Raw genomic sequence first — 27,936 nt, 5'->3', positions numbered from 1 at the left:
ATTAAATCATTAAATATGGGGCACGCAGAGAGACTGAGAGGGAAGAGGAGAAGCGGGGCACATTAGGTATAAGCCTTGGAGAGAGCAAGACAGAGAGAACAGCCAATAACAGCAAGTGCTGCAGAAAAAACGCTTACAATTAGGATGTAAAAGGACCTGTTAGATTTCACCACTCCTGGATCCTATACGAGTAAATAAGAGTCCTTGTTGCTATGTGATTAAATGAGATTCTCAGAGCTGGAGAGTGATGGGAAGTGAAGACAATTATTTTAAATAATCTTTCAACTTATCAGCAAAGCTAGTGGGAGAAACAGAATCATTACAGATGAGTGAGGCTTAAGGTGTTTGCTTATAATAACAAATAAACATCCATTTTGTAAATGGAGGGAGCCAGAAGAGGGAAATGAGATTGAAAATATACAGAAGAGGAGGAGGAGATGGCCTCTAGAACACAGGCAGAGGATGCAAATCTCCTTTGAAGGAGGAGGGAAAAATGATAGTGGACAAATGAATTTGTATTTGGAGAAGAAGCCTATGAATTGTGTGTCTGGTGGCTTCCAGTGATATAGTAGAGAAGCTCATCTGCTGAGAGAGGTACGGAGGGCAGGGGCAGCTGGGAGACTTGGAGAAAGCAGGACGGAATTAAGTCACTTTTGTGAGGAAGAAGAGAGGAAAGTGGCCCTGGACACTGGTCAGGATCCAGAGCTTTCTTGGGAGCCTGGCTGAGTCAGGAATCCACACATCCACAGGGAGCCGACTGTGCAGATTTTCTCTGGCTGTGCTCTGAAGCCTGGCGTGAGGACAGAGACGTAGATGATTGGCAGGTCCAGGCATGCATGTTTGCAGAGAGTGCACGACAAACGAATGAGAGTGGGAAAGGTGCCAAGGCTGCCTAAGGGTGGCTCCTGCGATGAACTGTGAGATCCTGGCTGGTTCTGGAAGGAAGTAAAACCAGGACTTGGTGGACAGGCTGTGAATGCAGAGTCGCTGCTACTGGGTCACCATGCGTACATGTGCGAGTTAGTCCTGAAGTGAGCAGGATTAGTGGCTAATAGGCACTCCCTGGGGTTTTTTGCGCAAACAGCAAAAGTTATGGTCGCTTCATTCTATACCATTCTAGGCCAGGATTCTTCTCCATGGAGCCTAACAGAAGCTGCTTCATTGCAGATTTAATGAGGTGAAACTCAGCAAAGTTGAAATATGTTCTTTTCAGAGATTTTTATCTCTGGACTCATTTTTAGATGAGAAACTTAATTGTGATGTGTCCAAGTTTATACAGATAATGAGTCAAGGGTGAAACTCTGCTCTTCATGTCACCGCGCCACCTCAGCCGTCTACGTATCAGGGCCTCTCTTTTGAAATTCAAAACCTATCAAAATTTGCTGCTTTGTTGCACTGGACTTTCAGGCTAATCTTGCACCAATAAATTAAAAATAGGAGAGTATTAAAAATTCTGGAAATCTGTCTTTTTGCACAAGATTATTGACCAGTGTAAAGTGGATTTTCTTTCCTTAATTCATCCCCTTCCCCAATAAGCGTTGTGGTTTAACCTGAGGACCTGCTATCAGTTCTTTTCTGCCCTAGCCCTTCCTCTTTCCTCCCCTTGATTATGGATAGATTAAACCAATAGAGAAAAACTCTAGCAGGAGACATAGTGTCCCTCAAAGAAAAACAATGATGGAAGGCATGTATACAGTGATGGGAAGTTTCACTGGAACTAAGCTCCATCACCCAATTTGAAGATCAGATTCCAGAGTTTTATTAACACTGGAATGTGAAAAATAATTCCTTCTGCTTCCTGCCACTGCAGCCCTGCACTTTTTAGTGTCCAGAGAAATGTAACAAAAAAACAAAAACAAAACCGCTAAATTTTTTTGAGTGGTGGAGTTCTTGTCGGGGGAGTACAGTGTTAAGTTTTGAAAGGGGATCACAAAGGTGAAAACACAATGCTCAGATTTCTACAGACTGGACTGGGTTTGCATCAGTTTGGAATTTGGTCTACTCCAAAGTCGTTCGGAGGATGCCTAAAGGATTTCTCTGCATCAAGTCGGGGCATCTGTTCCTCAGCCCCTGCACTAAGTTGTTGGGGAACCACCAGGCTACAGAGATGTTGACACTTTATGCAATACTAACCAGCCCTTTTTTCCATTCCAAGGTACCACGTTCTCTGCTACAAGTCAAGCGAGCAGCCCCCCATGAGCCCTGACACCTGTGCCACCATTTTGGAAAAAGCTGGTCTCGATAACTGGGCTCTTGGAAAAACAAAAGTAATGTTTTCATGTAATTTTCAGGAAAATAAATAATTATGCTGGATTCACTGAGAATAATAACATTTTACAATGTTTGAAAGTGTGGTTTTTTTATGTTATAGAATCTGTAGCTTACAATAGAGGAAGTAAATTTATAAACTCATAAAGATTTTCTTTTTCATCAACATTAAAGGCATTTGCTCTTCATAAAGATTTATTTTAAGAAATACAAAAGGCTGGGCAAGGTAGCTCACACCTGTAATCCCAACACTTTGGAAGGCCGAGGTGGGAAAATGGCTTGAGCCCAGGAGTTCCAGGCTGCGGTAAGCTATGATGGCACCACTGCGCTCCAGCCTATGCAACTTAAGACCCTGACTCTAAAGAAAAGTTTACATTGAAATTTTAAGAAAGAAATGCAAGAAAAATTTATCTTGAAGATTTATCAGAAAAGGATAAACCATAATGACTGTACTTTATTTCAGATGGTATTGAAAACAGACATATATTCTCTAGTTTATCACTACTAAATATAGTTAAAAAGCTGTAGAGAATCATAATGATCCAAATAAGATTCGTGTTTTCCTTTTTTTCCTAATTCTCAGAACTGCTTCTATCATAAACTTGAAATTTTTTCTGGAGTAAAATATTCACCACTATTACTAGACTCGCTATATGTATTGGACATTGATGTGTTTATATATTAGCTTTCAGAAACTGTGAGATCTAAGCTTATTTAATCCCTTAGAGAATAAAGTAAAAAACATAACCAATCTTGAATATGGAAGAAAGACAGTTGCTGCTTGGAGAAAGGATGTATTGGTCTTCTCAGGTATTCTCATAGCATTACGAGACAGGGATCAGGAAATAAACAAGTTTCCATTGTGCACTGAATGTATCTTAAGGGGGTATGAAATGTATCATGAAAAGAGCCAAGCTAAAGCCAAGAGATACTCATAGATTGACCACTCAAGAATACCTACTACCAGCCACACCACAGAAGTAAACCAAAACAAACTTCCACATTTGCAAAGAAATTTATAATACTTGTGTCTTGGGTGTAGGAGATGTGGGAGATAATTTTAATGATGTTCGGATGAGAAATTAGGCCTGTAACAATTTAAGAGATTAAAAAAAAAAAAAACTACTTTAAACTGAGTGTCCTGTGTATTCAGTAATTCATATTTACTTTAGTGTTTAGTAGGGGGATATTTTGGGCATTAAAAATGAGTATTTTATTCACACCATTTTCTCTTAGATGATAAATTTCAAAAAGATGAATTTTATCAAGCTAAAATCTCATGATTTATGGTCTGAAGTACATGCCTAACTTCAAATGGAGTTTTAACTTGTAAAAAGGCCTTTTGCAGTTATAGTTCCGCATGATATTTATGTAGCATTTTAAAACTATTTGTATTTTTCCACTTCACCTTTTCCAACTCATTAACATGGATAGAAAGTATTAATATAGGAACATTTCTAATGTCATGCAAAAAGAAATGATGACCTTTTTAAACAGATTGAATTTTAAATGAATTGTCAACAGCAGAATGGACTAAATGTATTAACATCTAGAGTCCTGTAGAAATTAAAACTGAATTAAATCAAACCTGTAACACAAATGTGTTTGCCCATGGTGCCAAGCTTTTGAGTAATGGAACGCTGGAGAATTCTACAGTCAGGGTTATCAGGTCTCATGACTCAGCCATAAAATTTGAATTTAAGTGACTTTCTTGATGGATTCAATAAACTCTTTGAGATGACTTTTATTAGGAAATTTAACCATTAAAAGGAAAACAAAACAAAACAAACACAAGCTTTTTAATATCTTGGAGGAGGGGAGAACGAAACTGAGAAATGTTAGATGAGAACACCCCAAGCCTTCAGGCTCCTCCCTTGCTCCAATTGATGTTGATTTTAGAATAATCAAAAGTCAGCCCTCCTTTCTCCATGGCAGCCTTTGGGTCCAGTGAGAACATTGTTAATTAAATCTGCCTGGGGCCCTCTCTCTGCCGTATTCTCTTCACTGACAACACTACCAGCCCCAAAGGACAGCAACCCTGCCTTGTTCATCTCTGTATCCCCAACAGATATGTACCTGTAACAGGTCTCAATAAACATTAGATGAATGAACTAATGGAACTATAATTCTGTCCTCTACTTTAAAATTAGATTTATTAAGATTTTTTAATTTGGGAAATATAATTGCCTTTGAAAAATAAAAAGCATACAAATTAGCTCAGCCCAGAATACACGATGCTAGAAACTTTGCTAAAAGAGCTCAACATCCTACACTCTTACTGTCTCATCCAACAAAACCTAGTTACCTGTTGTAAATAAACAGTATGGTTGTCACCTTCTGCATTTCTTCTCAAAGAAATGTTTTCTTCAAGCATAAAAATCTGTACTGTCATAATGACAGCTAGGGCAAAGAAGCAAAAGACAGTGATTTCCAAAATCTCGAGCAATTTAGAATGTGTTCTATTCTTCAAAGCATAGCACACAACTGCTTCACATCTGTGTGCCATGGTTCTTTGTATTCTATTTTAATTTTTCAGGTGTTCCTTAAATATTATCACGTGGAACAGTTAAATCTAATGCGAAAGGAAGCTATTGACAAGCTTATTTTGATTCAAGCTTGTGTCAGAGCATTCTTGTGTTCAAGAAGATACCAAAAAATACAGGAGAAAAGGAAGGAAAGCGCTATAATAATACAGTCAGGTAATCTCTTTGACATATTTAGATATGGTCATGAAATCATATCTTATAATACTTCTTACAGGCAAACCTCCAATTCTTATGTAGCTTTTGTGTTTAATTCCAGACTCTATTGCCTTGATACTTTTGCTATATTAAATCTAAGTCAGATTGTTTTAGTGATTGACACTTTTAATATTTGGATAAATGCTTTGTCTTAAATAATTTAATTTTTAACTTTTCTGTCAAGAATTAATGAAATACAACTGACCTATTGTGGAAGATATAGCAAATGATTAATTATAGATCTCAAGAATCATATTATTATAGCTCATTGGACAATAAGATTCTTTTCTACTTTATTCCAAAGGTTACGCTTGCCATAATTTTTGACAACTTAAATCTTATTTTGTTAAAGGGCATCCATTTATTTCTATTAACTATAAGGAAATAATATTTATAACCATACTTTATTTCACAAACTTTTATTAAGCTGTATTAATAGACTTTGGATTTTGCTTTCTACTTTTCCATAAGAAACGAAATTTAGATAGAGCTTGTCACAGGTTAGTATGCTCTCTTTCAAAATGTTTTGACTGGACACTTAGAGAAAAAAATGTATTTTGCTTTTTAACCTGATAAACACACACACTACAAGCACTGCGTTCTGATATTTTTAATTCTAGTCTATTCCATTTCATTTTTAGATGCTAGATTTGGCCTACTACATCAATTTTATGATCCACTAATGGTTTGCAGCCTGCATTCTGAAGAACACTAATATCGTGGGCAGAGGAGTTGACTGACATTCAAGAGATTAACATTCCAGTCCCCATTCTGTCAATCAGCAATGAGTCATCATCATCTCTTTTTGTATTTTAAGCCCTTAACTTCTCACTGAGAAATCAAAATGCAAACCCAGTAATTTGGGCTTTAATCCTTTATCCGCAATTTCAAAATTTATAAAGCTCTGATAAAAAGGTTCTTCATAGTGCCTTTGGCAGTGAAACATAACAATGTGATAATGAGGTTATTTACAGTGCTTTACTCACCCAACTCAGTAAGAATATTCTGTTTTTCTGAAGAAATAGTCATTGATTATTGGGTGCTGCCCTGATATAGGGAATGTTACAGAATATCTATTTGCTCTGTATTAACTTTCTAAAACTTAAAAAAAATTAATCTGAATTCTCAAATATATCATCTGATAATCTGAAATATATCTGGCCAAAATATATGAAACACATAACAAAAAAGGAAAATGATTATTACCAAATTTTAAGCAAATGAACACACTTTGTCATCAACTTTACTTGTCTCTATTATTTTGGTTTCATTTTAGTACTCTTCTTAGTATGAAAGTTACTTTAGTTATTATTGCTCTAGCTTGCTATGTAGAAGAATCTTGTTAATGAATCACATTAAGTGAACCTGTTCTATTTGGCATTTTAATTTTATTTTTCTCTTTGACATCAGTGGTCAAAACCACTGTTTCTACTCACTAAAGTAATTTTCTTTTATTTCCTTATGATTAACACTACTATGGGTTTTATATGTTTCAGCTGCAAGAGGACACCTTGTCAGGAAACAAAGAAAAGAAATTGTTAACGTGAAAAACACAGCAGTAACAACCATTCAGACTTCTGATCAGGAATTCGACTACCAGAAAAACTTTGAAAATACAAGGTATAATGATGTTTATTCTTAAACCATTGTAACACAGATTTTTCAGATCTGTAAGGTCATAGAATAATGTTCATAGCCTTTCTCATACTAGCCAGCTTCCTGATACTGTCACATCAAATGTCAGTGAACACCCAGAGGCTACTTTTGTGTTCTCTATTCTATTTTGGAGTTACTTCTCAAAATTTTTCTTCATTGGCTTCTACCAGATTGCTTTCTATAATTCTACTACTAATTCGGAGGGTTCTTTGCTAATGTGTCCTCCAAACCCCACATTTCAATCCTCATCCATATCTAAATGTGTCCCTGGGCTCTCTCATTCATTCCAGTGGCTTTAAGAGCCAATATGCCATCGGCCCCTACATCATAATCACCAGCTCCCTTTCTTCTTCTGAGCCCTCATGTCTATAATTCCAAGTGCATGTTAGAAAACCACTTACTCACTTATTCAGCAGGCTTTATACTGGGCAGTGGGAACACATAGATACGTGAAGCAAAATCCTTATCCTCAAATGTCTCACAGAATTATGGGAAAAAAATGACAGACAAACACATCCCTCTTGTAAAATGTGTTAACTCAGCTATAAAAATAGGCAAAGGGTACACTGGGGGCAAGGAGGAGGGAACCCTTCCTTTGTTGGTAGTGGTTAGGGAAAGGGAAAAATATCTACATTTTGCCCAAGAGGTGAAACTTGAATTGATCAAACTGAGTACAGGGAGATAAAGATTATTCCAGCCCCAACGCTAGTCCCCTTGTTTTTAACATCAAAACTGGCCATAGAAAGGGTGAAGGAATGAAACAGAAGAAGAGGTGGCTTCCTGGCTTTCTTCTTTCCCCACACACCCACATCTAATGTTCTCTTCACCCACCGCTATTCTTCTCTCCTGCCAATAGTGGTCTCATAAATGATCTCATAGAAGACTTCTCTGCCACCTCTTCCCCTCACCTTCACCCACACACTCCCTGAATCCCTCAGGCCAACCTCATTTCCTTATTTGAAAAACAGGAATGTTTATCTGAAGTTTAGAGACATTGGATGTTTTAAGTTTTCGTGTTTTCTGAGACCTACATATATGCTCTTTGTCTTTGCGTGAGGATCCAAATGATTTGTTTCTCTTTGTTACCGGCTATAAAACAGTTCAGCAAACTTCCAAACATCACAGGCTTGCCTCAGGAGCAGAAGGCTGGATGATACCTGTGACTCTTGTACTTCAGTCTGGAGGTTGAGAGAAATGTAAACTGGCTGCAAATGGAAGAAAGATGGACTAATTGTACTACTTCTAGAAATTACTGCTTGTAGATATCACATCTAATAAGGAAGTGTGATGTTCAATTACATACCCATTTGCTACCACCTTTCTTCTGAGGATACCAGGGATTCACTTTCAATGTAGCAGATACTTATTAAGCACCTACTGCACACAAGATCTACTTCAGGGTACATGAGTGTGAGTAAGAAGCTATGGTCTCTGTGGTCTGGGATGGAGAATTTGACATGTATTGGGCTCTCATAGGAGGTGGATCACAAAGTCAGACATAAAAGCAGTACAGGCAGAAAGTCAAGGGAAGCTTATGGAGAGGAAGGTTAGGGAAGGGAGAGGCAGGTGGGCCTGACCACTGCCAGAGATCTGCGGGCCAGGGCTCCCTCCCTCTGCCACTTCTGACTTTCCTATTCCCTCAGCTACCAGAAGCCCTTGTTTTCACTTAACCCTTCCCTGTCAGAGCCCCTGACCTGTGACCTAGAATACCATAGCAGGGAGCTGGAGAAAGGCCCAGGCCGGCAGGGCTCTCCGGCAGATGTCAGAAGAGATCGACAGTCCTCCTCATGCTGGAGCTCTGAAGGGCTGATCCTCAGAAGTACCCATCATTGCACATGGTCCTCAGCCAGCCGCAGCACAGGGTAGAGTCGCCTGAGCCTAGACGTATAACTGATGTGGGAATTTCAGCAGTGTGTGCAAGTCTTCACCAGTGAAATGCATTTAAAGGATCAAAACTAACTTATAAATTGATTTTTTGGAATGCAGTCAGTTAGGGACTGCACGCATATCTTCTCTCATTAGTTGTATTTTGAATAAATGTAAGCATTCTCAGAGAGGTCAGTATTATGGAGGAATTCAAAATACTAGCGTAGCGATTCATCAAAATCATGGGCATCTCTGATGCCCTACCTAGTTTTTTGACTGATCCTAGCAGGATTCTGTTATGCCTCCTGTATTAGCCTAGGGATACCATAGTAATTCTAGTCTTAGGAAGTGGCCAATAGAATTAGAAAAATGGAATCCCAGTAGCTTTTTCCAGATTTGACTCAAAGAACAGTCTGACTTCACAAACAGATCACAAAAGACCCAAACTCTCACATGGGTTTCTGGGCTGAGATGAAAAGTTTGGTGCAAAAGCCCTCCAAGAGGCAATGAGAAGTGTTAGCATATCAAGGTGTCATTGTACAACATTTTTATTCCATCTTAACCTTTTTCTTGGCGGTATTGCTCTTGGCTAGAAAAAAAAAAAAAAAAAGATACAGAGAAGCCCTTATCTTCAAGTGAAGGGAAATCATTTTGGAAGGATATTAGTAAAGTAGCAACTGTGAAATTTTGGCCACCGTATTACATGATCATGAACTGTAGCGAGGACATTGCTTTTCCTTTAATTTTATAAGATATTTCCTCCAATCAGTAAACTTAGTGCTTATTAAAGTACAGTATGTCAGTCAAGTGAACATACCCTGCTTACTGGTATCAAACTTAGGTATATTTTTCACAGCATCTCACTACTAAAGTACGTTGTTTTGAAAAGGATATATTTTGAAAGGATTAAGTTCCTAGAATTTTGATATCTCATTAAATGAAAAGATGGTTATTCATATGCTAGGATATTTCTCACTCTGAGTTGAATCTGGTTTTCTCATTATTTGAGTAGTTATCACAGTTGTCACCGGAGAGAACATTCTGGAAAGCACTTGATTAATGTGACTTGAGACATTTTAATTTTGAGCTTTCTTTGTTCCTTTTGCCTTTCTCCCACCAGTATCTAGCATATAGCTATTGCCAAAAGAAGTAATAAGCCCCAGTTTAGTATTGTATATTCAAAGATAATATATTTTACACAGGGAATCTTTCATGAAGAAACAAGCAGAAAATGCAATCTCTGCTAATGAAAGATTCATTTCAGCTCCAAATAATAAAGGAAGTGTATCTGTAGTGAAGACTTCCACTTTCAAACCTGAAGAGGAAACCACCAATGCTGTGGAGAGTAACAACAGAGAGTATCAGACTCCAAAAAAAATGAATAATGTGTATGAAGAAGAGGTTAAGCAAGAATTCTACCTTGTAGGGCCAGAAGTAAGCCCCAAACAGAAGTCTATCAAAGACCTGGAAGAGAACAGCAAGCTAACGAAAGTAGAGAAAGAGGAAGCTATGATCCAGAGTTACTGTCAGAGGTACACAGAGGAGAGGAATTGTGAAGAGTCGAAAGCAGCATATCTAGAAAGGAAGGCCATATCGGAAAGGCCAAGCTACCCAGTGCCTTGGTTAGCTGAAAATGAGACTTCCTTTAAAACAATTTTGGAACCTACACTTAGCCAAAGGTCAGTTTATCAAAATGCAAATAGCACGGAAAAAGAAAAGAAGACATCTGTAGTTACCCAGAGTGCACCGATATGCAGCCAGGAGGGAGGCGGAAGCCATCGAAGGCATGAGACAGTCAAAGAGAGGCAAGCTGAACCGGTGACACAGGCCCAGGAGGAAGAAGATAAAGCAGCGGTATTCATTCAGAGCAAATACCGGGGTTACAAGAGAAGGCAGCAGGTGAGAAAGGACAAGATGTCTTCTTTTAAGCATCAGAGGATTGTCACAACACCAACAGAAGTAGCAAGAAACACTCAGAATTTGTATTCCTATCCCACAAAACATGAGGAAACCAATAATATCAAGATGAAGGATAACAAAGACTCGAAAGCAACTTCAGAAAGAGAAGCATGGGATTTGGCAATTTTTTCAAAACAGGTATGTGAATAAATGAATTTATTTACTAATAAAAGTCCCTGGGAACTATAAAATAACTGAATTAAACACATAATTAATAACTGGTAGATTGTTTCATCTGTGTTGATGGGCCCCCAAACATTTTTAATAAAATGTCTCAAGGATTGTGCTATTCAAATAGCCAGGAGCTTTTAACCCAATTTACTATGGTAACATTAGTATAAAATATGATAGAAACCTCATGTAGTCATGATACTAGAGATTGGTTTATACAGCTTACTAAAATGCTGAGGCTCGACACTGAAAAGTTTGATGTATCTGTGAGATCTTTAATTAAAGCTAAAACCAAAAAAGTCGTTTTAAGTTTTCTAAATCCTCCAAAGTTTATGCTTTCTCCCTTTCACAAATTTGAGAAGACATAATTAGGTATCAGATTTTGATAGGTAGCCACACCGAAGCATATACAGTGAAGATGAAAGTCTGCATGTCACATCGTGACAGTGAACGAACAGTCATGGAAAATAAGGAATCACAAAGAAAAACCACAGAGAAAAGTTCCCTCCTAGAGAATATATCACGCCAGTTGTAGGTGTGTTTCAGCTATTTCTAGAGAGGAGCATAGGAAGCAACAGGTTTTAGGGCTTCTCATGGGTATACATGCAATTTATCTCTGATACATACAATTTATCTCTGATACATACAATTTATCTCTGATATATAACAATTTGTCTCTGATAAATTGGTACTATGGAAAGATTGCAAGAACCAGCTTCTGTAAATACCAATTCCAGTTCCTCCTTTCTCTTTCTAGGCATTTGACCTTCATAAAAATCACTTTATGTGTTTGCACTGTTATTTTCTCCTGTGTAAAATGAAGAGTTTTAACTAGATGATCTCTAAAATACATGAATTTCCAGGGTAATCAATGGTGTATGAAGTAATAAAAGAAATATCGTAATGGGTTAGTTCCAAGAAGGACTGTCTAATATTCCTGAGTCCCTCAACTCCCCTTTTTGTATCTGACAGTGGTTGAGCCTATGAGAAACACGATAATTGCACTTGGACCCTTCCTTAGTGCGAGAGGTGTGACCCAGACATCTCCAACTTCTAGTTGTCAGTAGAGATCTGCCATTTTTTAATTTACCCATCCCCTTCCTACTCTTGTTAAGCATATGGAAATAGTTTAACGAACATACAGTTCTTCTCACTCCAAACACCAAATCAGGGATTAGAGCTCAGACCTGCTATGCCATGGAGACATGAGATGTAGAATTACCAAGGCATCTACTGGGAGCTGGCCAGTAACGCCATGGGAGTAAATTCACTGGTCCGTGGAACAAATCTAGAGGCTGTCCCAGCGGGAGCCTTACACTCAACCCAGCAGGACAGCCGTGTTATCAGAGCCAGGATGCAGACAGAACAGAGGCCGGGGGCAGAATGGAAAGAGAAACCAGAATAGAGCAGCCCTGAAATCAGGCTAAAAAGACTGGAAAGAAAAGGAAGGAGGTTTACACAATCAAAGGCAGCAGAGGGGTCCTCAGGACAGAAGCAGAAAGGCAAACACAGCAGAGTGGCAACGCTGGAAGCCAGAGCTCAGAAACCTGGGAACGAGTCGATCAGAACAGAATTCTACACGTAGCGTGACGTGCTTGGCAGTTTTTAAAGAAAAATGTGGGCTGGGTGCGGTGGCTCACGCCTGTAATCCCAGCACTTTCGGAGGCAGAGGCGGGCGGATCACGAGGTCAGGAGATCAAGACCATCCTACTGACACAGTGAAACCCCGTCTCTACTAAAAATACAAAAAATTAGACGGGCGTGGTGGCGGGCGCCTCTAGTCCCAGCTACTGAGAAGGCTGAGGCAGGAGAATGGCGTGAACCCGGGAGGCGGAGCTTGCAGTGAGCCGAGATCGCGCCACTGCACTCCAGCCTGGACGACAGAGCTAGACTCCGTCTAAAAAACAAAAAAAGGAAAAAGGTGAGAGGGCAGGTATTCAGAGCACAAGGCGGGAAGGTTGTCAGGTGAGGACTTTATCAGACCTGGTGCAAGGGACAGGGTGGGCCCTGGAGAGGAACACGGGAGTCCCCAAAAGTGCTGGTAAGGCATTTCCCAGCCCCCAGTGCCTGTAGAACTCTCTGTATTCTTTTCCTTGATTTAACCTGACACATGACCTTCTTTTTAGATATCAAAGTTATCTGAAGAATATTTCATTCTGCAGAAAAAATTGAATGAAATGATTTTGTCACAGCAACTGAAGCCATTTTATCTGGGTGTCTCGCACCATAAGCCAATTAATAGAGGAGTTTCTTCTCAGCAGTGCCTCTCAGGTAAAAATCAGTAGAGTTAGAACTTCCTGAAGGGGAAGGAAATGCCAGATACTTTGTTTATTAGTTTCCCACCGTTATTCTACGGCAGATTTGAGGAGCCTGTGTTCTGTCTTGGGAGAAACTTTATTTCATTTCTTACATGGAAATACACTTTTTTAAAGGATGTTCTACCCACTTTCTACCTTCTCGGACTTCATTCCCCCTCCACTTTTTATGTTTTTCTTTTTTCATTTTAACTAGAACTTGGCATATGACACCAGAAGGGAATAAAAAAGGGTGGTATAGAAAGGGGGCCCAGCAGGAGGCAAATTTGATAGGAGAGAGCAAAAATAGAAATAGGAAGATTTCTATTTCCTTTGTCAACAACTGCAACCTTGAGTATAGCGTGTGGAAGGTGCAAAATCCCATTATACAAGAAATATTGTTATTGAACTTTTTTCTAGTCAACCTATTATACTAAACTGGTGAGGAATTCAATCTTAATAATTTTCAGATCTCCCTCTCCCCAGAGCTGTGCAAAGGTTTTATGGCCTTGCACACCACCAAAAGATCAGGTACAGCCTATAGTCAATAGGTAACTTTGTATATTTTTATTTTTTTCTCAAACACATCACATACAGTGAGATTTATCTGTTCCATGAATGTTTGAATGTGTTTGCATAAAATACTATGAGTTCTTGGAACCTTTGTTGGCAGTAATTCTTTGAACAGTCACATCATCATACAGTAAGTCCTCACTTGACAATGTCGATGGATTCTTAGAAACTGCAACTTTAAGCGAAATGACCAATTTTACCATAGACTGATATAAACAAGAGTTAACTTCTTATGGTATATTTCTGGTCACAAAAACATTACCAAACTTCTCAACGGAGACCAACGCTGAAATAAATGTGAACTATGCATACATTTAAGAAAAATTAGGTCAGGTGCAGTGGCTCACACCTGTAATCCCAGCACTTTGGGAGGCAAAGATGGGCAGATCACTTGAGGTCAGGAGTTTGAGATCAGCCTGGCCAACATGGTAAAACCCAGTCTCTACTAAAAAAAATACAAAAATTAGCTGGGCATAGTGGTGGGCACCTGTAATCCCAGCTGCTGGGAAGGCTGAGGCAGGAGAATCATTTGAACCCTGGAGGCGGAGGTTGCAGCAAGCTGAGATCGTGCCACTGCACTCCAGCCTAGGCAACAAGAGTGAAACTCCGTCTAAAAAAAAATTAGGCTGGGCACGGTGGCTCATGCCAGTAATCCCAGCACTTTGGGAGGCCAAAGCAGGTGGATCACAAGGTCAGGAGATCGAGTTCATCCTGACTAACATGGTGAAACCCCATCTCTACTAAAATCACAAAAAATTAGCCGGGTGTGGTGGCGGGCGCCTGGAGCCCCAGCTACTCAGGAGGCTGAGGCAGGAGAATGGTGAGAACCTGGGAGGCAGAGCTTGCAGTGAGCCAAGATCGCGCCACTGCACTACAGCCTGGTGACAGAGCGAGACTCTGTCTCAAAAAAAAAAAATCATTTAAAGCAGAAGGTGAGCAGAGTTATTAACTGTATTAAAGCTGAAGTGTTCAGTCAATATAATTGCTACTCTCTTCAGACTGTCTGAGTTCCCTTTTGAAAATAGATGAATAATCATTTTATGTATATGTTCTTCAGGAAAATCAGATTTGTTTTCAAAAAGCGTAACTATCAAAAGGGAAAAGATGGAATTGTAGGAATATTACCAGACAACATTAAAAATGCAATGATTGATGCTAGCAATAGAATTCAGTAAGGATGTATAGTTATATAGATAGATATTCTTTCCTATAAAAATTTCTAATAGAAAAAGAGCCCATTGGAAATAATAGCAAAAAAAAAATCAATACCTTGAAATAAAGCTAGCAACCAAACCACAAAGAGACAAAAAAGAAAAGATGCATAATGGAATGATGCATGGTGTTTTCTGAATTGAAAGATAAGATACTGTAAACATGACTGTTCTAAAATTACTTTCTAGGTTTAAAAATATTGCATTCAAAATCTCTATCAGATTTTCTTTGGAACTTAAGAAAATATCCCTAAGGATTATTTGTAAATTTCAGAGAAAAAAAGAATAACTATAAATGAGGACTTACTTATTAGATAGTAAAATGAATAATGCTATAATAATTAAAATCATATGTCTGCTTTACAAAAATCAATCACAGATTAATGAAACAGAATAGCCCTAAAATTGGCCTGAGTATTTATAAAAACCTGTCATTTACAAAAAGATACATATGAACAAAAAAGAAATGGATGGATAATGCTTAAAATGTCTCTGATTTGGGATGAGGAAATAAAATATTCTTATCTTCTGCTGAATGCCCAGATATTTTCCAGATGCATTGATCATTTAAATGAAAGAAATAAACAAACCAAATGAAGCTGGATGCTATGAATTGAGCATTTCACAATCTCTGCTTAGAAAAGGACAAAGCATAAGAAGTAATAAAAGGAATTACAAAGAAAAACTGTGATGGATTTGGATTACATGAATGTTAAAACCTTCTAGAGATTCCAAAGCATCATTAAAAGTTAAAGAGCTGAAGACAGAATATTTGGAACAAATGTAAAAAGAGTTAAACTGTTTAATGTAGAAAGAGCTCTTTATAAATCATTCAGAAAAAATAGCACTCTGAATGGAAAAATGGCACAAGCCATCAATTTATTTGCAAAAGAAGAAATGCAGATGGAAAATAAGCATATACATGACTGCTCTAGGAGTAAAAAAAATAAAAAGTAAAACAAGTTACTATTCTTTACTCATCAAAATTACAAGTATGAAAAAATATTTTAACAGTAATGACAAAGTGCTAATGCAATTATTCCCAAGCATACAGTAAGTTGGCAGCGTCAACATTTTGAAAAGTGACTTGGCAATATGTCAAAAAAAAAAAAAACCCCCACTGAATTAGTTTATATCACTGACCCAGTAAACTCACTTATAAGAACATAGCCTAAGTAAATAATCAGAGCTGAAAAAAAAATTGTGTATATGGTAAGAAAAAAAAATTGAACAATAGGAGAATGATTAATAAGTAATGACACTATTCACATACGGAATATTAACAGCCCTTTAAATTCATTTTTCAAAGAATAGCCTTGGCAAACTGCTAGCTAATCTAATCGCTGAATAAAATATTGCAGAATTGGAATTGCAATACTGTAAATAAGTCAGCTTAATCTTCACATACGTGAGGTGGTTCATTAACAACAAGAGCCCCTAAGTCCAGGGTTCTAGAAGAGTTGAGTGTCTAGTTAGTGAGAACAAGATGGTCATCTCCAGTAGAGCGGATACTCTCCATCCCTCGCTAACTTCACTTCTATGTAAAATTAAGAATCTGAATAATATTACTGCAACCTGGTAGAGAACTTCCACAGCCACGTGTGGTAAGACTAGAGTGTCATCTCCAGATCTATCACCTTTGTTGCCATGCTGTCTCAAGCCACTGAAAGCTTGTTTGATACTCCTCCAGCCAGCTTGTAATTAGATGTGCTCTAATAAAGAATGAGTGCTTTTTTAAAATACTGGTATGTTTCAGCTCATCTTGATAGGAACCACAAACCCTTTTATCTATGTGTTATAAAGTATGAGCAGAGGGAAAGAAAAAAGCCAATGTTGTGTGTTTAAAGTCAGAGAATGTTCTTCGATTCTGTGTTTTTAAAAGGCCAATCTAAGAAAGTAACTATGAACAGTCAATAAATAATTTTTTAAAGTTTGGCTCTCTGGGAAAAATCATTCTGTTTTCACCTCAGGCTATATATCTAAACATTTTAAATAAATGAATACCCACATCATTTTGAAAAATAGCCAAAATGTAATTAGATGCCACCTCTGAGTTTTCCTTATTCTCCAAGCAAATAAACATGTATTTTGGTTGTCTGGCTGTATCCATAGTTGGTGGGCAGTCAGACACACTCACAGTGTTCCACATAACAGCTCACTCTCCCCAACAAAGTCCTCACTCTCAAGGCACCGCTGCTATCACCATGTGCATTTGCATGTGCTTCTGTTGTGGCGCCCCGTTTTGATGACTGCTCGTATATAAGCAAGATGACAGGGCATGTGTGTGTAATCTAACTCTTTGGACTAGAACAAAACAAAATGGCTTCTGAGGACTGTAATCCATGCGACATGATAGCCCGAGGAAAATGATAGAAGTAGACCGCCGAGATGTAGCGATAATGTGCAAGAGACAAGAGACAGTCCAGAGGGTGTATCTGTGGGTCTCACCCCCCACACAGGCTGCTCTATCCTCCTGCATCTCCTGCCACAACTAGGAGAGACATGTGGGGCAGGCTGGGGCAGCACCTTACCTGAACCTACCAGTATTGTTAGCAAACTAAGTTTCGCTTTCAAGGATCTGGGTATTAGTTCAAAGTACCCAAATCAGAGAGGGGCCAGTAGCTATAAGCCCATGACCTATAGGATGGGTAGAGGTGGAAGCTGGCCCTAGGGCATTGGCATTCAGTTGGCAGGAAAAGAAGAGCCACAGGAGTAGTTGTGCAGTTCAAAATGGGGCTGGGAGCTGGCAGTTGCCTCTTGAGAAGGTCAGAGAAGACTGCGAGTCAGATCCCCTAAACAGTAATGTATCCCCTAAGTTCTAAGGCCACTCAGAGCAGGACAAGCACTACCCTTAACTTTTCACCTCGAGTAAACTCAAGAGAACAGAGCTATCCCAGAGTAGATGCAAGAGGTCAAATCCAGGGCAAGCATGAGAATTAAGGGTACGATGACTCCGGCCTGTAATCCCAGCTACTCAGGAGGCTGAAGTGAGAGGGTTAGAGCCCAGGATTTCGAGACCAGCCTGGGCAACATACCAATACCCCATCTCTTAATAAAAAGAGAGAGAGAGAGAGAATTGAACATGTCCGTAGGTGCTAAAGGAGGGAGGCAGTGCAAGGCAGACAGGACTCCTTTAGAACTGTCCTGTCCACAAGCTCAGAACTGTGTGCAGCTCTCTTTCAGTCTAGAACCATTGCCAAAACAGCCAGCCTGGCCAAGGGCAGGTAAGGTGACTGGTGGAAACAGCAGCTTCCAGAAGGTAGGTTGCAACCATGACTAGAGTGAGTCTGCCTTTAACATGCAGCAACGAAAATTCCTCTCCTAAGATTTCCCATAGGTCACTCTATTGCTTGAAGGTCATAGACTCTTAGGAGGAAATGGAAATTTACAAAAACTGAAAAATTGATTTATTAAAGAAAAAATTACAGTAACAAGTGCATTTCTGTTCTGCTAATATTTGATTTAGATATGTGATACTTCTGCAAATTATACTCTGCATGTATACTTAAGTAAAACAGTGTAATTATCATTAAAATGAGAATAATGCTGAAATTTAATTTTCTAAATCAGTTTTCCCTGGCAATGAGTTTTAAATCTATCTTCTTTCTTCTGAATGCAAAAAAAGTGGAGATGTTAGGTGATTCATTATCCAAAAAAAAGTGCATTTCTGATAAACCAAAACACTTAATGACATTATTACCACAACTGCAATATAAATAAATATCTCACCTTCTGGCTATTTAATACAGCAATAACATTTACAAGCTGATATTTACCACGCGCAACCCACAAAATAGCCACAAACCTTATTATGCTAGTGCCCACATTGATATGCTGCTGATAATTTGTGATTATAAATGTTTATGTCACTTTTGTAATTAAGGGGTTAGGATGACGTTAGTAGAGAGTGTTTATATTATCCCAAAGGAACAAAAATTCACAGATCCATTAGAGGCCAAATAAATGTATGCCTGTCTGAAATATTTGTATGCTGATAAGGTCATGGAAGTTTGCTCTTTAAAAAAATAGTCTGAAGGAATTTAAGCAGAGCAATCATAGTCTGTTGAATACAATACATTTATCATAATTTTCATTTACTGGCTGGCCACCTTGCATTGCAATATCTTAAGTGAGACACCCCTTAAGACTAGTCAGCCCTCTGGCTTTAGATTATCCTGGTGAAGAAAAAAATGTCAAGAAGCTAACACTAAAGCATATTAGATTTTCAGAAATTCTGAAAATTCAATGCATTTTGATTTTTAAATCTCCATAATATACACACACCAACATGCATATTTATAATTTTACATCAATGCTACCATACCATACATTCCAGGATTCTTTTTTGTTGTTGTTTGTTTGTTTTTGAGATGGAGTCTTGCTCTGGTGCCCAGACTGGAGTGCAGTGGCACAATCTCCGCTCACTGCAACCTCTGCCCCCTGGGTTCAAGTGATCCTCCTGCCTCAGCCTCCCTAGTAGCTGAGATTACAGGCGTGTGCCACCATGCCCGGTAATTTTTGTATTTTTAGTAGAGATGGGGTTTCACCATGTTGGCCAGGCTGGTCTCGAACTCCTGACCTCAGGTTATCCACCCGCCTTGGCCTCTCAGAGTGCTGGGATTACAGGTGTGAGCCACTGCACACAGCCTATTCCAGGATTATTATTTAATGTAGTGTTTTGTTTTCTTTTTCTCTTTTTTTTTTCCTGTTTCCTCCCCTGTGTTCCCCTTCTCAACCCACATTACTCACCCCCAACCGAGGGAACTCTTATTATAGAACATGCATTTTTTCATATTTTTTGCAGATGGGCATGCATGTAGGTATATATACATAACAGAGATTTTCATCATTGTTTTATATAAATAGGATCATAGTATGATCATAATATAAACACTTAAGCAACTTGCTTTTCTCAATACCTTTGCAGGAATCCCTGCACATCAACTAGTATAGCTGTAATTTATTCTTTTTAATGGCTGCATAATCCTGTATTTGTGAATCACAATAATTATATAACCTTTTCCCTATTGTTAGATATTCTCTTTGTTTCCATTTTTTGCTACGATGAAAAATGTTACAGTAAATATCTTTGAAAATGTACCTGTACACTGGGATAAATCCCCAGTGATGAAGTTATTGAGTTGCAAGATGTTTTTGGTTTTAATAGATTGCTTTCATAAAAGGCTCTAGAAATTGACATGTCCTTCAACAATTTGGGAGCATACACTTGTCCTGACCTCCTGTCCATCAGTGATATCCTTCTTTTTAATCTTTGCTAATGTGTCTGGAGTAAAATCATATCTAATTTTAATTTATATTCTCTTATCTGCTAGTAAATTCAGGTGCCTTCCCATGCTTATTTGCTTTTTGGATTTGCGCATCTTGAATTTTCTACTTAAATCTTTTGCTCACTTTTCTGTTGGTCTATATTTTTGGTAGTCATTTGTTAGCACTCTTTGCGTATTAAAAATATGAACCCTTTATATCTGTGTTGCAAATATAGCCTTCCAAGTCTATCATGTGTCTTTTGACTTTGTTGCCAAATAAAAGTTTTTGCCTATATTTAATAGGCAAATATGTCTATATTTTTATGATTTCTGAATTTTGATTAAAACATTCATGCCCCTAGATTGCTCATGAATTATCCCTGATTTTCTTCCAAGAGCTTTATTATTTCTTTTATTTATATTAATCTTTAAAGCATCAGAAATTTATTTTTATATGTGATGAGAATGGTGATCCAGTTCACAGAAGTATATTAATATTTACTATTCACTTAGCACTACATCTCTAAGCTGAAATGAAATCACAATCTTTGCATCTCCAAACACTACCACATGTAGATCGCCAATGAAATGACACAAGGACATCAAAACCTAAGTCATGATCCCCACCATCTAGAGACTTCTGGTTCCACTATTTAAAAAAAAAAAAAAAATCACAGCAAAAAATAGTAAGCAGCAAGACATATGGGATTAGGTTCTATATTAGTTTTCCAGGGCTGCCATAACAAAGTACCATAGACTGAGGGACTTAAACAGCAGAAACTTACTTTCCCACAGTTCTGGAGGCTAGAAGTTCAAAACCAAGGTGTCAACAAGGTCGTTTTCCTCTGAGGCCTTTTTCTTTGCCTTTAGATGGTCATCTTCTCATGGTCTTCTATTTGTGTGTGTCTGTCTTAATCTCCTGTTCTTTTAAGGACAGCAGTCACATTAGATTGGGACCCACTTTAATGACATCATTTTAACTTATTTACCTTGCTAAAGACCCTATCTCCAAACACAGTCACATTCTGAGGTATTGGAAGTTAAGATTTCAACATGTGAATTTTGAGGTGACACAATTCAGCCTGTACCAGGTTTAAAATGGCTTGTGCCTCTAGCAAGTACCATTTATGCTCAATGAGAGAGAGATCACTGGGGAGTCAGTGAAAACTTCATTAAAGAGATAGGATTGAAGGTGGACATTGAACAAGCTTAAGATTTCAGTAAGTCTATGAAAAGCTTTTCTATGACAAGGTGAGAAAAAGCAAAGTTACAGCTATAAACATTGTCTATAAGGGTTTCAGTGAGACAACTGGACTGACAAGAGGAGAAAGTTCATTTGGGGGGAAATGGGAGATAAAATTGAAGTTGCTAAGATTGTAAATAACCTGGAGTCAGAAGTTTAAACTTGATGAAGAGGGGAAAAGGAGGCATCATCATAAATTTTTGAAACTTGAAATTTCACAATTAAAGTGGTATTTAAGAAAGGAAAATCTGGGCCAGGTGTGGTGGCTCACGCCTGTAATCCCAACACTTTGGGAGGCCGAGGCGAGCAGATGATCTGAGGTCAGGAGTTCGAGACCAGGCTTGCCAACATGCCGAAACCCCATCCCTATTAAAAATACAAAAATTAGCTGGGCGCGGTGGCAAGCACCTGTAATCCCAGCTCCTCGGGAGGCTGAGGCAGGAAAATCGCTTGAACCAGGGAGGCAGAGGTTGCAGTGAGCCAAGATTGCGCCATTGCACTCCAGCCTGGGAGACAGAGCAAGACTCCATCTCAAAAAAAAAAAGAAAAAAGAAAAAGAAAGGAAAATATGGTTTCCATTTGTGAGATAAAGCATAGAAACCATATTAAGACTCTACCACAGTTATTAAATGAGTCGTTTCATCCAGAGTGATTGCAATGGCAAATGAAACTAAGTGGTGGATGAATATTAGATATTTCAAAGGATGTGTCAAAACAATGGACAGAAATTAATGATTGCTTGTCTGTAGGAAATGAAGAAGAGACACACGGCAAAGGTGATATCCGTGTTTTCAACCTGGGAAGCAGGAATAATGCTGCCATTGAGGTTGTAGTGTATAGAATCTTAGATGGAGAAGAATGATGACTGCAGGTTCATTTGAATCTGAGAGAGAAGTATTCAGTAAGGAGTAAGAAATTAGGGCAGGAGCTCCTGTGGGATGGGAGGGTCAGACCTGAGGTGTGCATTAGGAACACCGGAAATTGCCAGGACCTGAGGAAAGGATGATTCAATCCACAAGGCAAGGGGAAGATCACTTAGTCATCTAGCAAACTTATATTAAGCACTTACTGTGTGTCAAGTATTTTTTATAAGTACTGGGAATACAAAGAAAAATAAGATAAGGCACCTGCCTTCAGAAACTTTATCCTGAGTCATGAAGACGAGGGATGTTTAATAATGCTTAATGAAGAAGGGTCAGAGACAACAGGGACAGATAAAGGACCTTTGGATTTGTTGGTGAAAAGGACCCTTCACCATCTATTAGGTTGTTGCAAAGGGAATTGCGGTTTTTGCCATTACTTTTAATTTGTCATTACTTTTAATGGCAAAAAATGCAATTCCCTTTGCAACAACCTAATAGAAAGCATTTTCAATAGAGAAATCAGATTGAATGGGGGAACATTTGATCGTAAAATGAACACAAGATCAATAATGCCTTTATTCCCAGAACCTTTTTTTTTGTTTTCACTCTCTTGGCAATTATTCAGCTTCTTGGCCATCTTCATTTTAATTAATTTGTATTATGATAGTAATGTTCTGATATTTCAATTCAGATTTTAAATAATATTAAAGCCAAGTTAAAATTTAGTCACACACCACATTCATGTTTCTAAAAATATTAAGAATATCTAATAACTTATACCATATTTTTATGTATCTTGCCATTCAGATTCAAATGAGTAATATAAATGGATATGACAAATGCATTTTGAAATGATAAAACTTTGCAAGAGCCAATAGAATCTATTTAATAATCAGCACTGGGAGAGAGGATAATGAGAAGGAAAAAATAAAAGACCACTATTTATGGTGGTGGCAAGAATTCAGGCCTTACCATCTTTCCTCGTGCCTGTGACGGTCTAAGATGGATCCAGAAATGACTCAGATATTTGGACTCCCTCCACCTCCTCCATCTATTCCTTGAAGAAGGGAGAGAGAGAATGGGAGATGAACCTCTAGGGATGGGTCAGACAAATGCTTTGTCTATTACTAATCTGTAATAACATGGTCTTATTGACAAATATCTCTTTTTGTTTTATTCATAAAAGGACAGCAATGTATGATTGCTGAGGTTTCTCTGAGGAGCATTGTTCCATGCACTACACCTCTATGAAGTACCCCCGATTAGCTGATCTCCTTTGTCACCCAGAAATTTCTCATACCTTTTGGAATGAATGAGCTGGATAATGTCAGAATATGAATGCTGCTGTGATCAGTATCTTCACCTAGTGGGCTGGTCAGGGAATTAGAAAGTTAGACATCTATGGGTCTTTCACCATTGGTTGAAGACACTTGCCAGTCACAGTTGTTTACATATAATAAATATAAATATTCTTCTATTTGATTAGTATAGTTTGGGACAGCTCTGTTTCTCTGTGTATTTCAACATCTGGGGATTAGGAATCATCACTGCCCCTTTACTGTATGCAAGAATGAGCTATTACTGCTTTTAAAGTCCTACCTAGAAATATATGTTCAGGTGTATTGAATGAAGCTTTCCTATAAGTACCATGCCCAACTCACACTTCTATCCTGATCTATCTGTCGAGCAGACATTTTTGCACAAACAGAGTCTGTGGATGGAGTTGTCAAGAATCATGAAAAAAATAGAAATATTTAATGAGGTCTATTAGCTCTGTAAATATAAAGCCACTTGTAATGAACATGAACATCAAAGTGTACGGATCACCAGAAGCTCTGACAGTGTTGTTCCAGGTTTGAGATCTTGGCTGTATTAACAGAAAGAGTAGGAAAAGATGACAAAATTTATTCTTCCTTTGTCACTCTTTTAATGTCAAATCTAAAAATGCTACTGGTTTGAGGTCCTAAATTTTGGAGAAAGAACAGATTAGGCTTTTGAGAAAGAGTCAGCTCTGCAAATGAGCAGTCTCTTCATTTGGAGCCATAACATATGAGGTGGTCCTTAAAAATGCAGATCATGCAGTGCTTGGGTAGATGGGTCACCACACGAGGCTGACACATGGGGGAGGGAAGGGGCAGAAGAGGTTCTGTAAGCATAACATTGCTTTCTAAATTGTTTTTCTGGCAGCTTTGACCCCTGACGTCATCCATCCTCTGAACTGCTCTACTCAATTCCACATGACCAAACTATTCTTTTTCTTTCTTCCTTCCTTCCTTTCTTTTTTTTCTTTTCTTTCTTTCTTCTTTCTCTTTCTTTCTTTCGTCTTTCTCTCTCTCTCTTTTTTCTTTTTTTTTGACAGAGTTTTGTTCTTGTCACCCAGGCTGGAGTGCAGTGGTGCAGTCTCGGCTCATTGCAACCTCTGCCTCCCAGGTTCAAGTGATTCTCCTGCCTCAGCCTCCCAAGTAGCTGGGATTACAGGTGCCTGCCACCACGCCTGACTAATTTTTTTGTATTTTTAGTAGAGATGGGGTTTCATCATGTTGGCCAGGTTGGTCTTGAACTCCTGACCTCAAGTGATCTGCCCGCCTCGGCCTCCCAAAATGCTGGGATACAGGTGTGAGCCACTGCACCTGGCTGCATTGTTTTTCTTTTCCTTCCTCTTGTTTTCTTCCCCTTGGCTCTCAAAGTCCTAGACCACCAGACAACTAGAGGAAAGCACATGGTAAGGAGTAGGATAAGGGCTGGTTATGCAGCAAAAGTATTTCCTTTTTCTCCAGCCTCAGCCTCAGTCATAGGTATATAATTTCTTATTTATCCCAAAAGGAAAACATCACTTGATAATAGTCTTTGTAATTGAATACTTGTTTATGATCACCTTTCTTATAGGTATCTCTAAAGGAGAGGAGCCAAAAATATTGAGACCCCCAAGACGACCCCGGAAACCCAAAACATTAAATAACCCTGAAGACTCCACATACTATTATCTACTACATGTAAGTGGCTCACTCTTACTATCAGATGGGAGCCATCACATCTACTAATGGCCAGTGTGAAAACTGTGGCTAGATTAGGCCAGGCACAAAGGAAGGCCTGGCAGGAAAGAGAGGCCTTGGTCTCCTCTTCAGTCCGCTCGCTGGCTGGGGATCTGGGCACTTTGATCTCTTCCAGCGCTTCTTCCTCACATTCCAGCCTCTCCCATAGTAGTACCTACCACATCCTCCTTGAAACTTTCTCTGCTAGTCCATTAATATGAACTGATATGAAAATATCAACTCAAAAAGAGAAACCCATCATAGCAGGAGCTCTCTAGAGAGGGGCCCTGGTGTAAATGGGTGGGTTTTGGTGAAACTAGAAGAAAACGAAAGAAGGGGAGAAACAGGCATTTATTAAGCATCTTTCAAATTCCAGGCCTAGAATAAGGCTTGTTCACATCCACTGTGATAGCTAATCCTGGAAATAGCCCTGAACGTATTATCCATATCTCTCAGATCAGGATTCCAAGACACAGATAAGCATGCCTTAGCTGCCAGGCCATTCATTTTATTGAGGTCTTCTGACCCCACAGCTCCTGCTCACTAACAGCATGAGGACTCTTTGGCATCGCCCCTGATAGCCTGACCTTCTTCTCATGTTCCTGTTCTCCATGAACGCCACTGTCATCCATATGGTCTCCTAAACCAAGAACCTGGGAGTCATTCTGGCTTTTGTACTCTCTTTCATACCTGTGATCCATCAGTGGCTCTAAACTGTGACTTCTACCTGCAAAAGCTTATTCCAACTCATTCCCCCCCAACCTCACAGCGATTTCCATATTTCAGACTATCATTTCCCACTCTGGAGTATTTCAGGTACCACATAACTGTCTTAACTGCATCCTCTCCAGCCTGCCCCTGAAAATGTCTCTAAACTGTACCTCTGAGCATGCTCCTCCCTTAATTGTTCCTTTAATGGCTCAGCAACTCCTTCAGGATGAGGTCCTAATTCCTTCCAAGGCCTTCTTCCTGCGACCCACGACTGCTCTTCAGCCTCTTTTCTTGCCCTCTTCTTGTCCTTGAGCCATAGTGAACTGCTTGAAACTCTGCTGGTGAGCTGCATTCTCTCGTGCTCCTGAGGCCTTTCGCACCCACTGGCCGGTCCCTCCATTTGCAATATTTATTCACTCTTCCGCTCCGCACTGCCACAGTGAGAAAGCAGCACACCCCTATGCCCTGGAGAACCCAGAGGATGTGTCGAAACCCAGAGAATCAGTTAGAAATAAGTCTCCCACCTCGCAGGCAGAAAATGAAGCTCACATTTGACCTCCAAGTTAGCCAGTCTTCTCTAGTTCTTTCCCTTCTCTCTAGTGATTTATTTTCGGTTTCCACAGAGGGTTGCCTGTGGAAACCCATTCTCTTCCCCACTCATTTCCTTTAGACAATCCCATTAGCTACTGCGACCTCAGTGACTGCTGATTTCTGAATCTTTATCGCTGGCTTAGCTGTCTCTGTAGCTCCAGCCTCAAATATCAAACTACCTAATGTTCGTTTTGCATATTCTACATGGACACATACAGGCATCCATGTATACATATATAGAGACACATACACACACATACACATCCATACATGGGCGCACACACTCACAGCTTTGTTGAGATATAAATCTCATGCCATACAATTCACCCACCTTAATATACATTAAATGGTTTTTAGTACAATAATTTAATCACAATCAATTTACAACATTTTCATCACCTTAAAAAGAGCCCCATTAGAAGTCACTTCCCACTCCCACCCCCCTGCCCCAAGCCCTAGGCAATCACCAATCTAGTTTTCTGTTTCTGTGGATTTGCCTATTCTGGACATTTCCTATAAATAGAATCACACAATATGTGGTCTTTTATGAATACTCAACTAATTTTACAAGCCAGTAATCTGACTATTACCTTGACTTCTCCCTTGTTCTCATCTTCCGTATTCAAAAATCTAAATCCAAATATCTCGAGTTTCTATTTCTCTCCATGCTCTGTGCTAATACCCTCTTCCAGGCCAGCATGTCTGGTCAGTATTTCTGAGTCACTTCTCTTACTGGTCCCTTGGTCTCATTTTTCCCCTTCTAATTCATATATTTTCCACACTGTAGCCACAGCTGTATTTCTAAAATTAATATCCAATTATACTATCCTCCCATTGATGGAACTTTTCTGTTACTTCCCACTGTCCTAAGATATGAAGGCCTGTCAAAATCTGGGCCCTGCTCACCCTGTCCAGCCTCCGTGCTTGATATTCATTCATTTACCCCTCCAAACTCTCCACTCCAGCCCTTCCTCCCCAGTAACCTGCACTCTCCACTTTAAATTGTCCACAAACATTTGTCCTCGGACATGCCCTTTTCTCAGCCTAAAACCACATCCTCTTTCTCTTCTCATCTTTCACGATCAAAACACCCTCAGCCTAGATGTCTTTTTCTTCAGGAAACCTTCTTGTCACTCCCAAATCCCAAGAGAGCTCTTCCTATATCCTCCCTAAGAAGCCCATACTTCCCTTTTATGACACTTTATCATGCTAAAGAGGGATTGGTGTGGCTTCCACGAGGTCAAGGATTTTGCCTATTGCATTCAACCTGACACATAGCAGGCATGCAATAAACATGTGTTGTACAAATAAGAGCAATGAAATAAAAGAATGAAAAGGCAAATAGGAGTAAATTGAGAAAAATCTAAAATTCCAGATACCTGCCTTTGACAGTCACTTTATAGGAAGCCGATTAAGAAATGAAATTGATTTTTTTCTGTGCTGCTCAAATAATTTAAAAAGCAGCAAATACTCTGACATTTGTTTATGCA

The 27,936-nt window shown here is 39.0% G+C and overlaps 1 protein-coding gene across 10 annotated transcripts in view; it reads left to right on the top strand.

The window, feature by feature from the left end:
• Positions 1-27,936, top strand: part of MYO3A (myosin IIIA) — a 262,251-nt gene that overhangs the window by 218,370 nt on the left and 15,945 nt on the right. For 7 of the 10 annotated variants that reach the window (XM_031652451.1, XM_031652453.1, XM_031652454.1 and 4 more), the window contains 6 exons: positions 2,156-2,267; positions 4,805-4,967; positions 6,506-6,629; positions 9,734-10,628; positions 12,788-12,932; positions 24,999-25,105. In XM_031652451.1, coding sequence (XP_031508311.1) covers positions 2,156-2,267; positions 4,805-4,967; positions 6,506-6,629; positions 9,734-10,628; positions 12,788-12,932; positions 24,999-25,105 — 1,546 coding nt within the window. The remainder of the gene's footprint in view (positions 1-2,155; positions 2,268-4,804; positions 4,968-6,505; positions 6,630-9,733; positions 10,629-12,787; positions 12,933-24,998; positions 25,106-27,936) is intronic. The other 3 variants (XR_004177076.1, XM_031652455.1, XM_031652458.1) reach the window with 1 other exon arrangement.

Source organism: Papio anubis, chromosome 11, assembly GCF_008728515.1.
Source record: "Papio anubis isolate 15944 chromosome 11, Panubis1.0, whole genome shotgun sequence".
NCBI lineage: Eukaryota > Metazoa > Chordata > Mammalia > Primates > Cercopithecidae > Papio > Papio anubis.
Note: the sequence above shows the minus strand (reverse complement) of the source record. Positions and strands in the feature narration are given on the sequence as shown.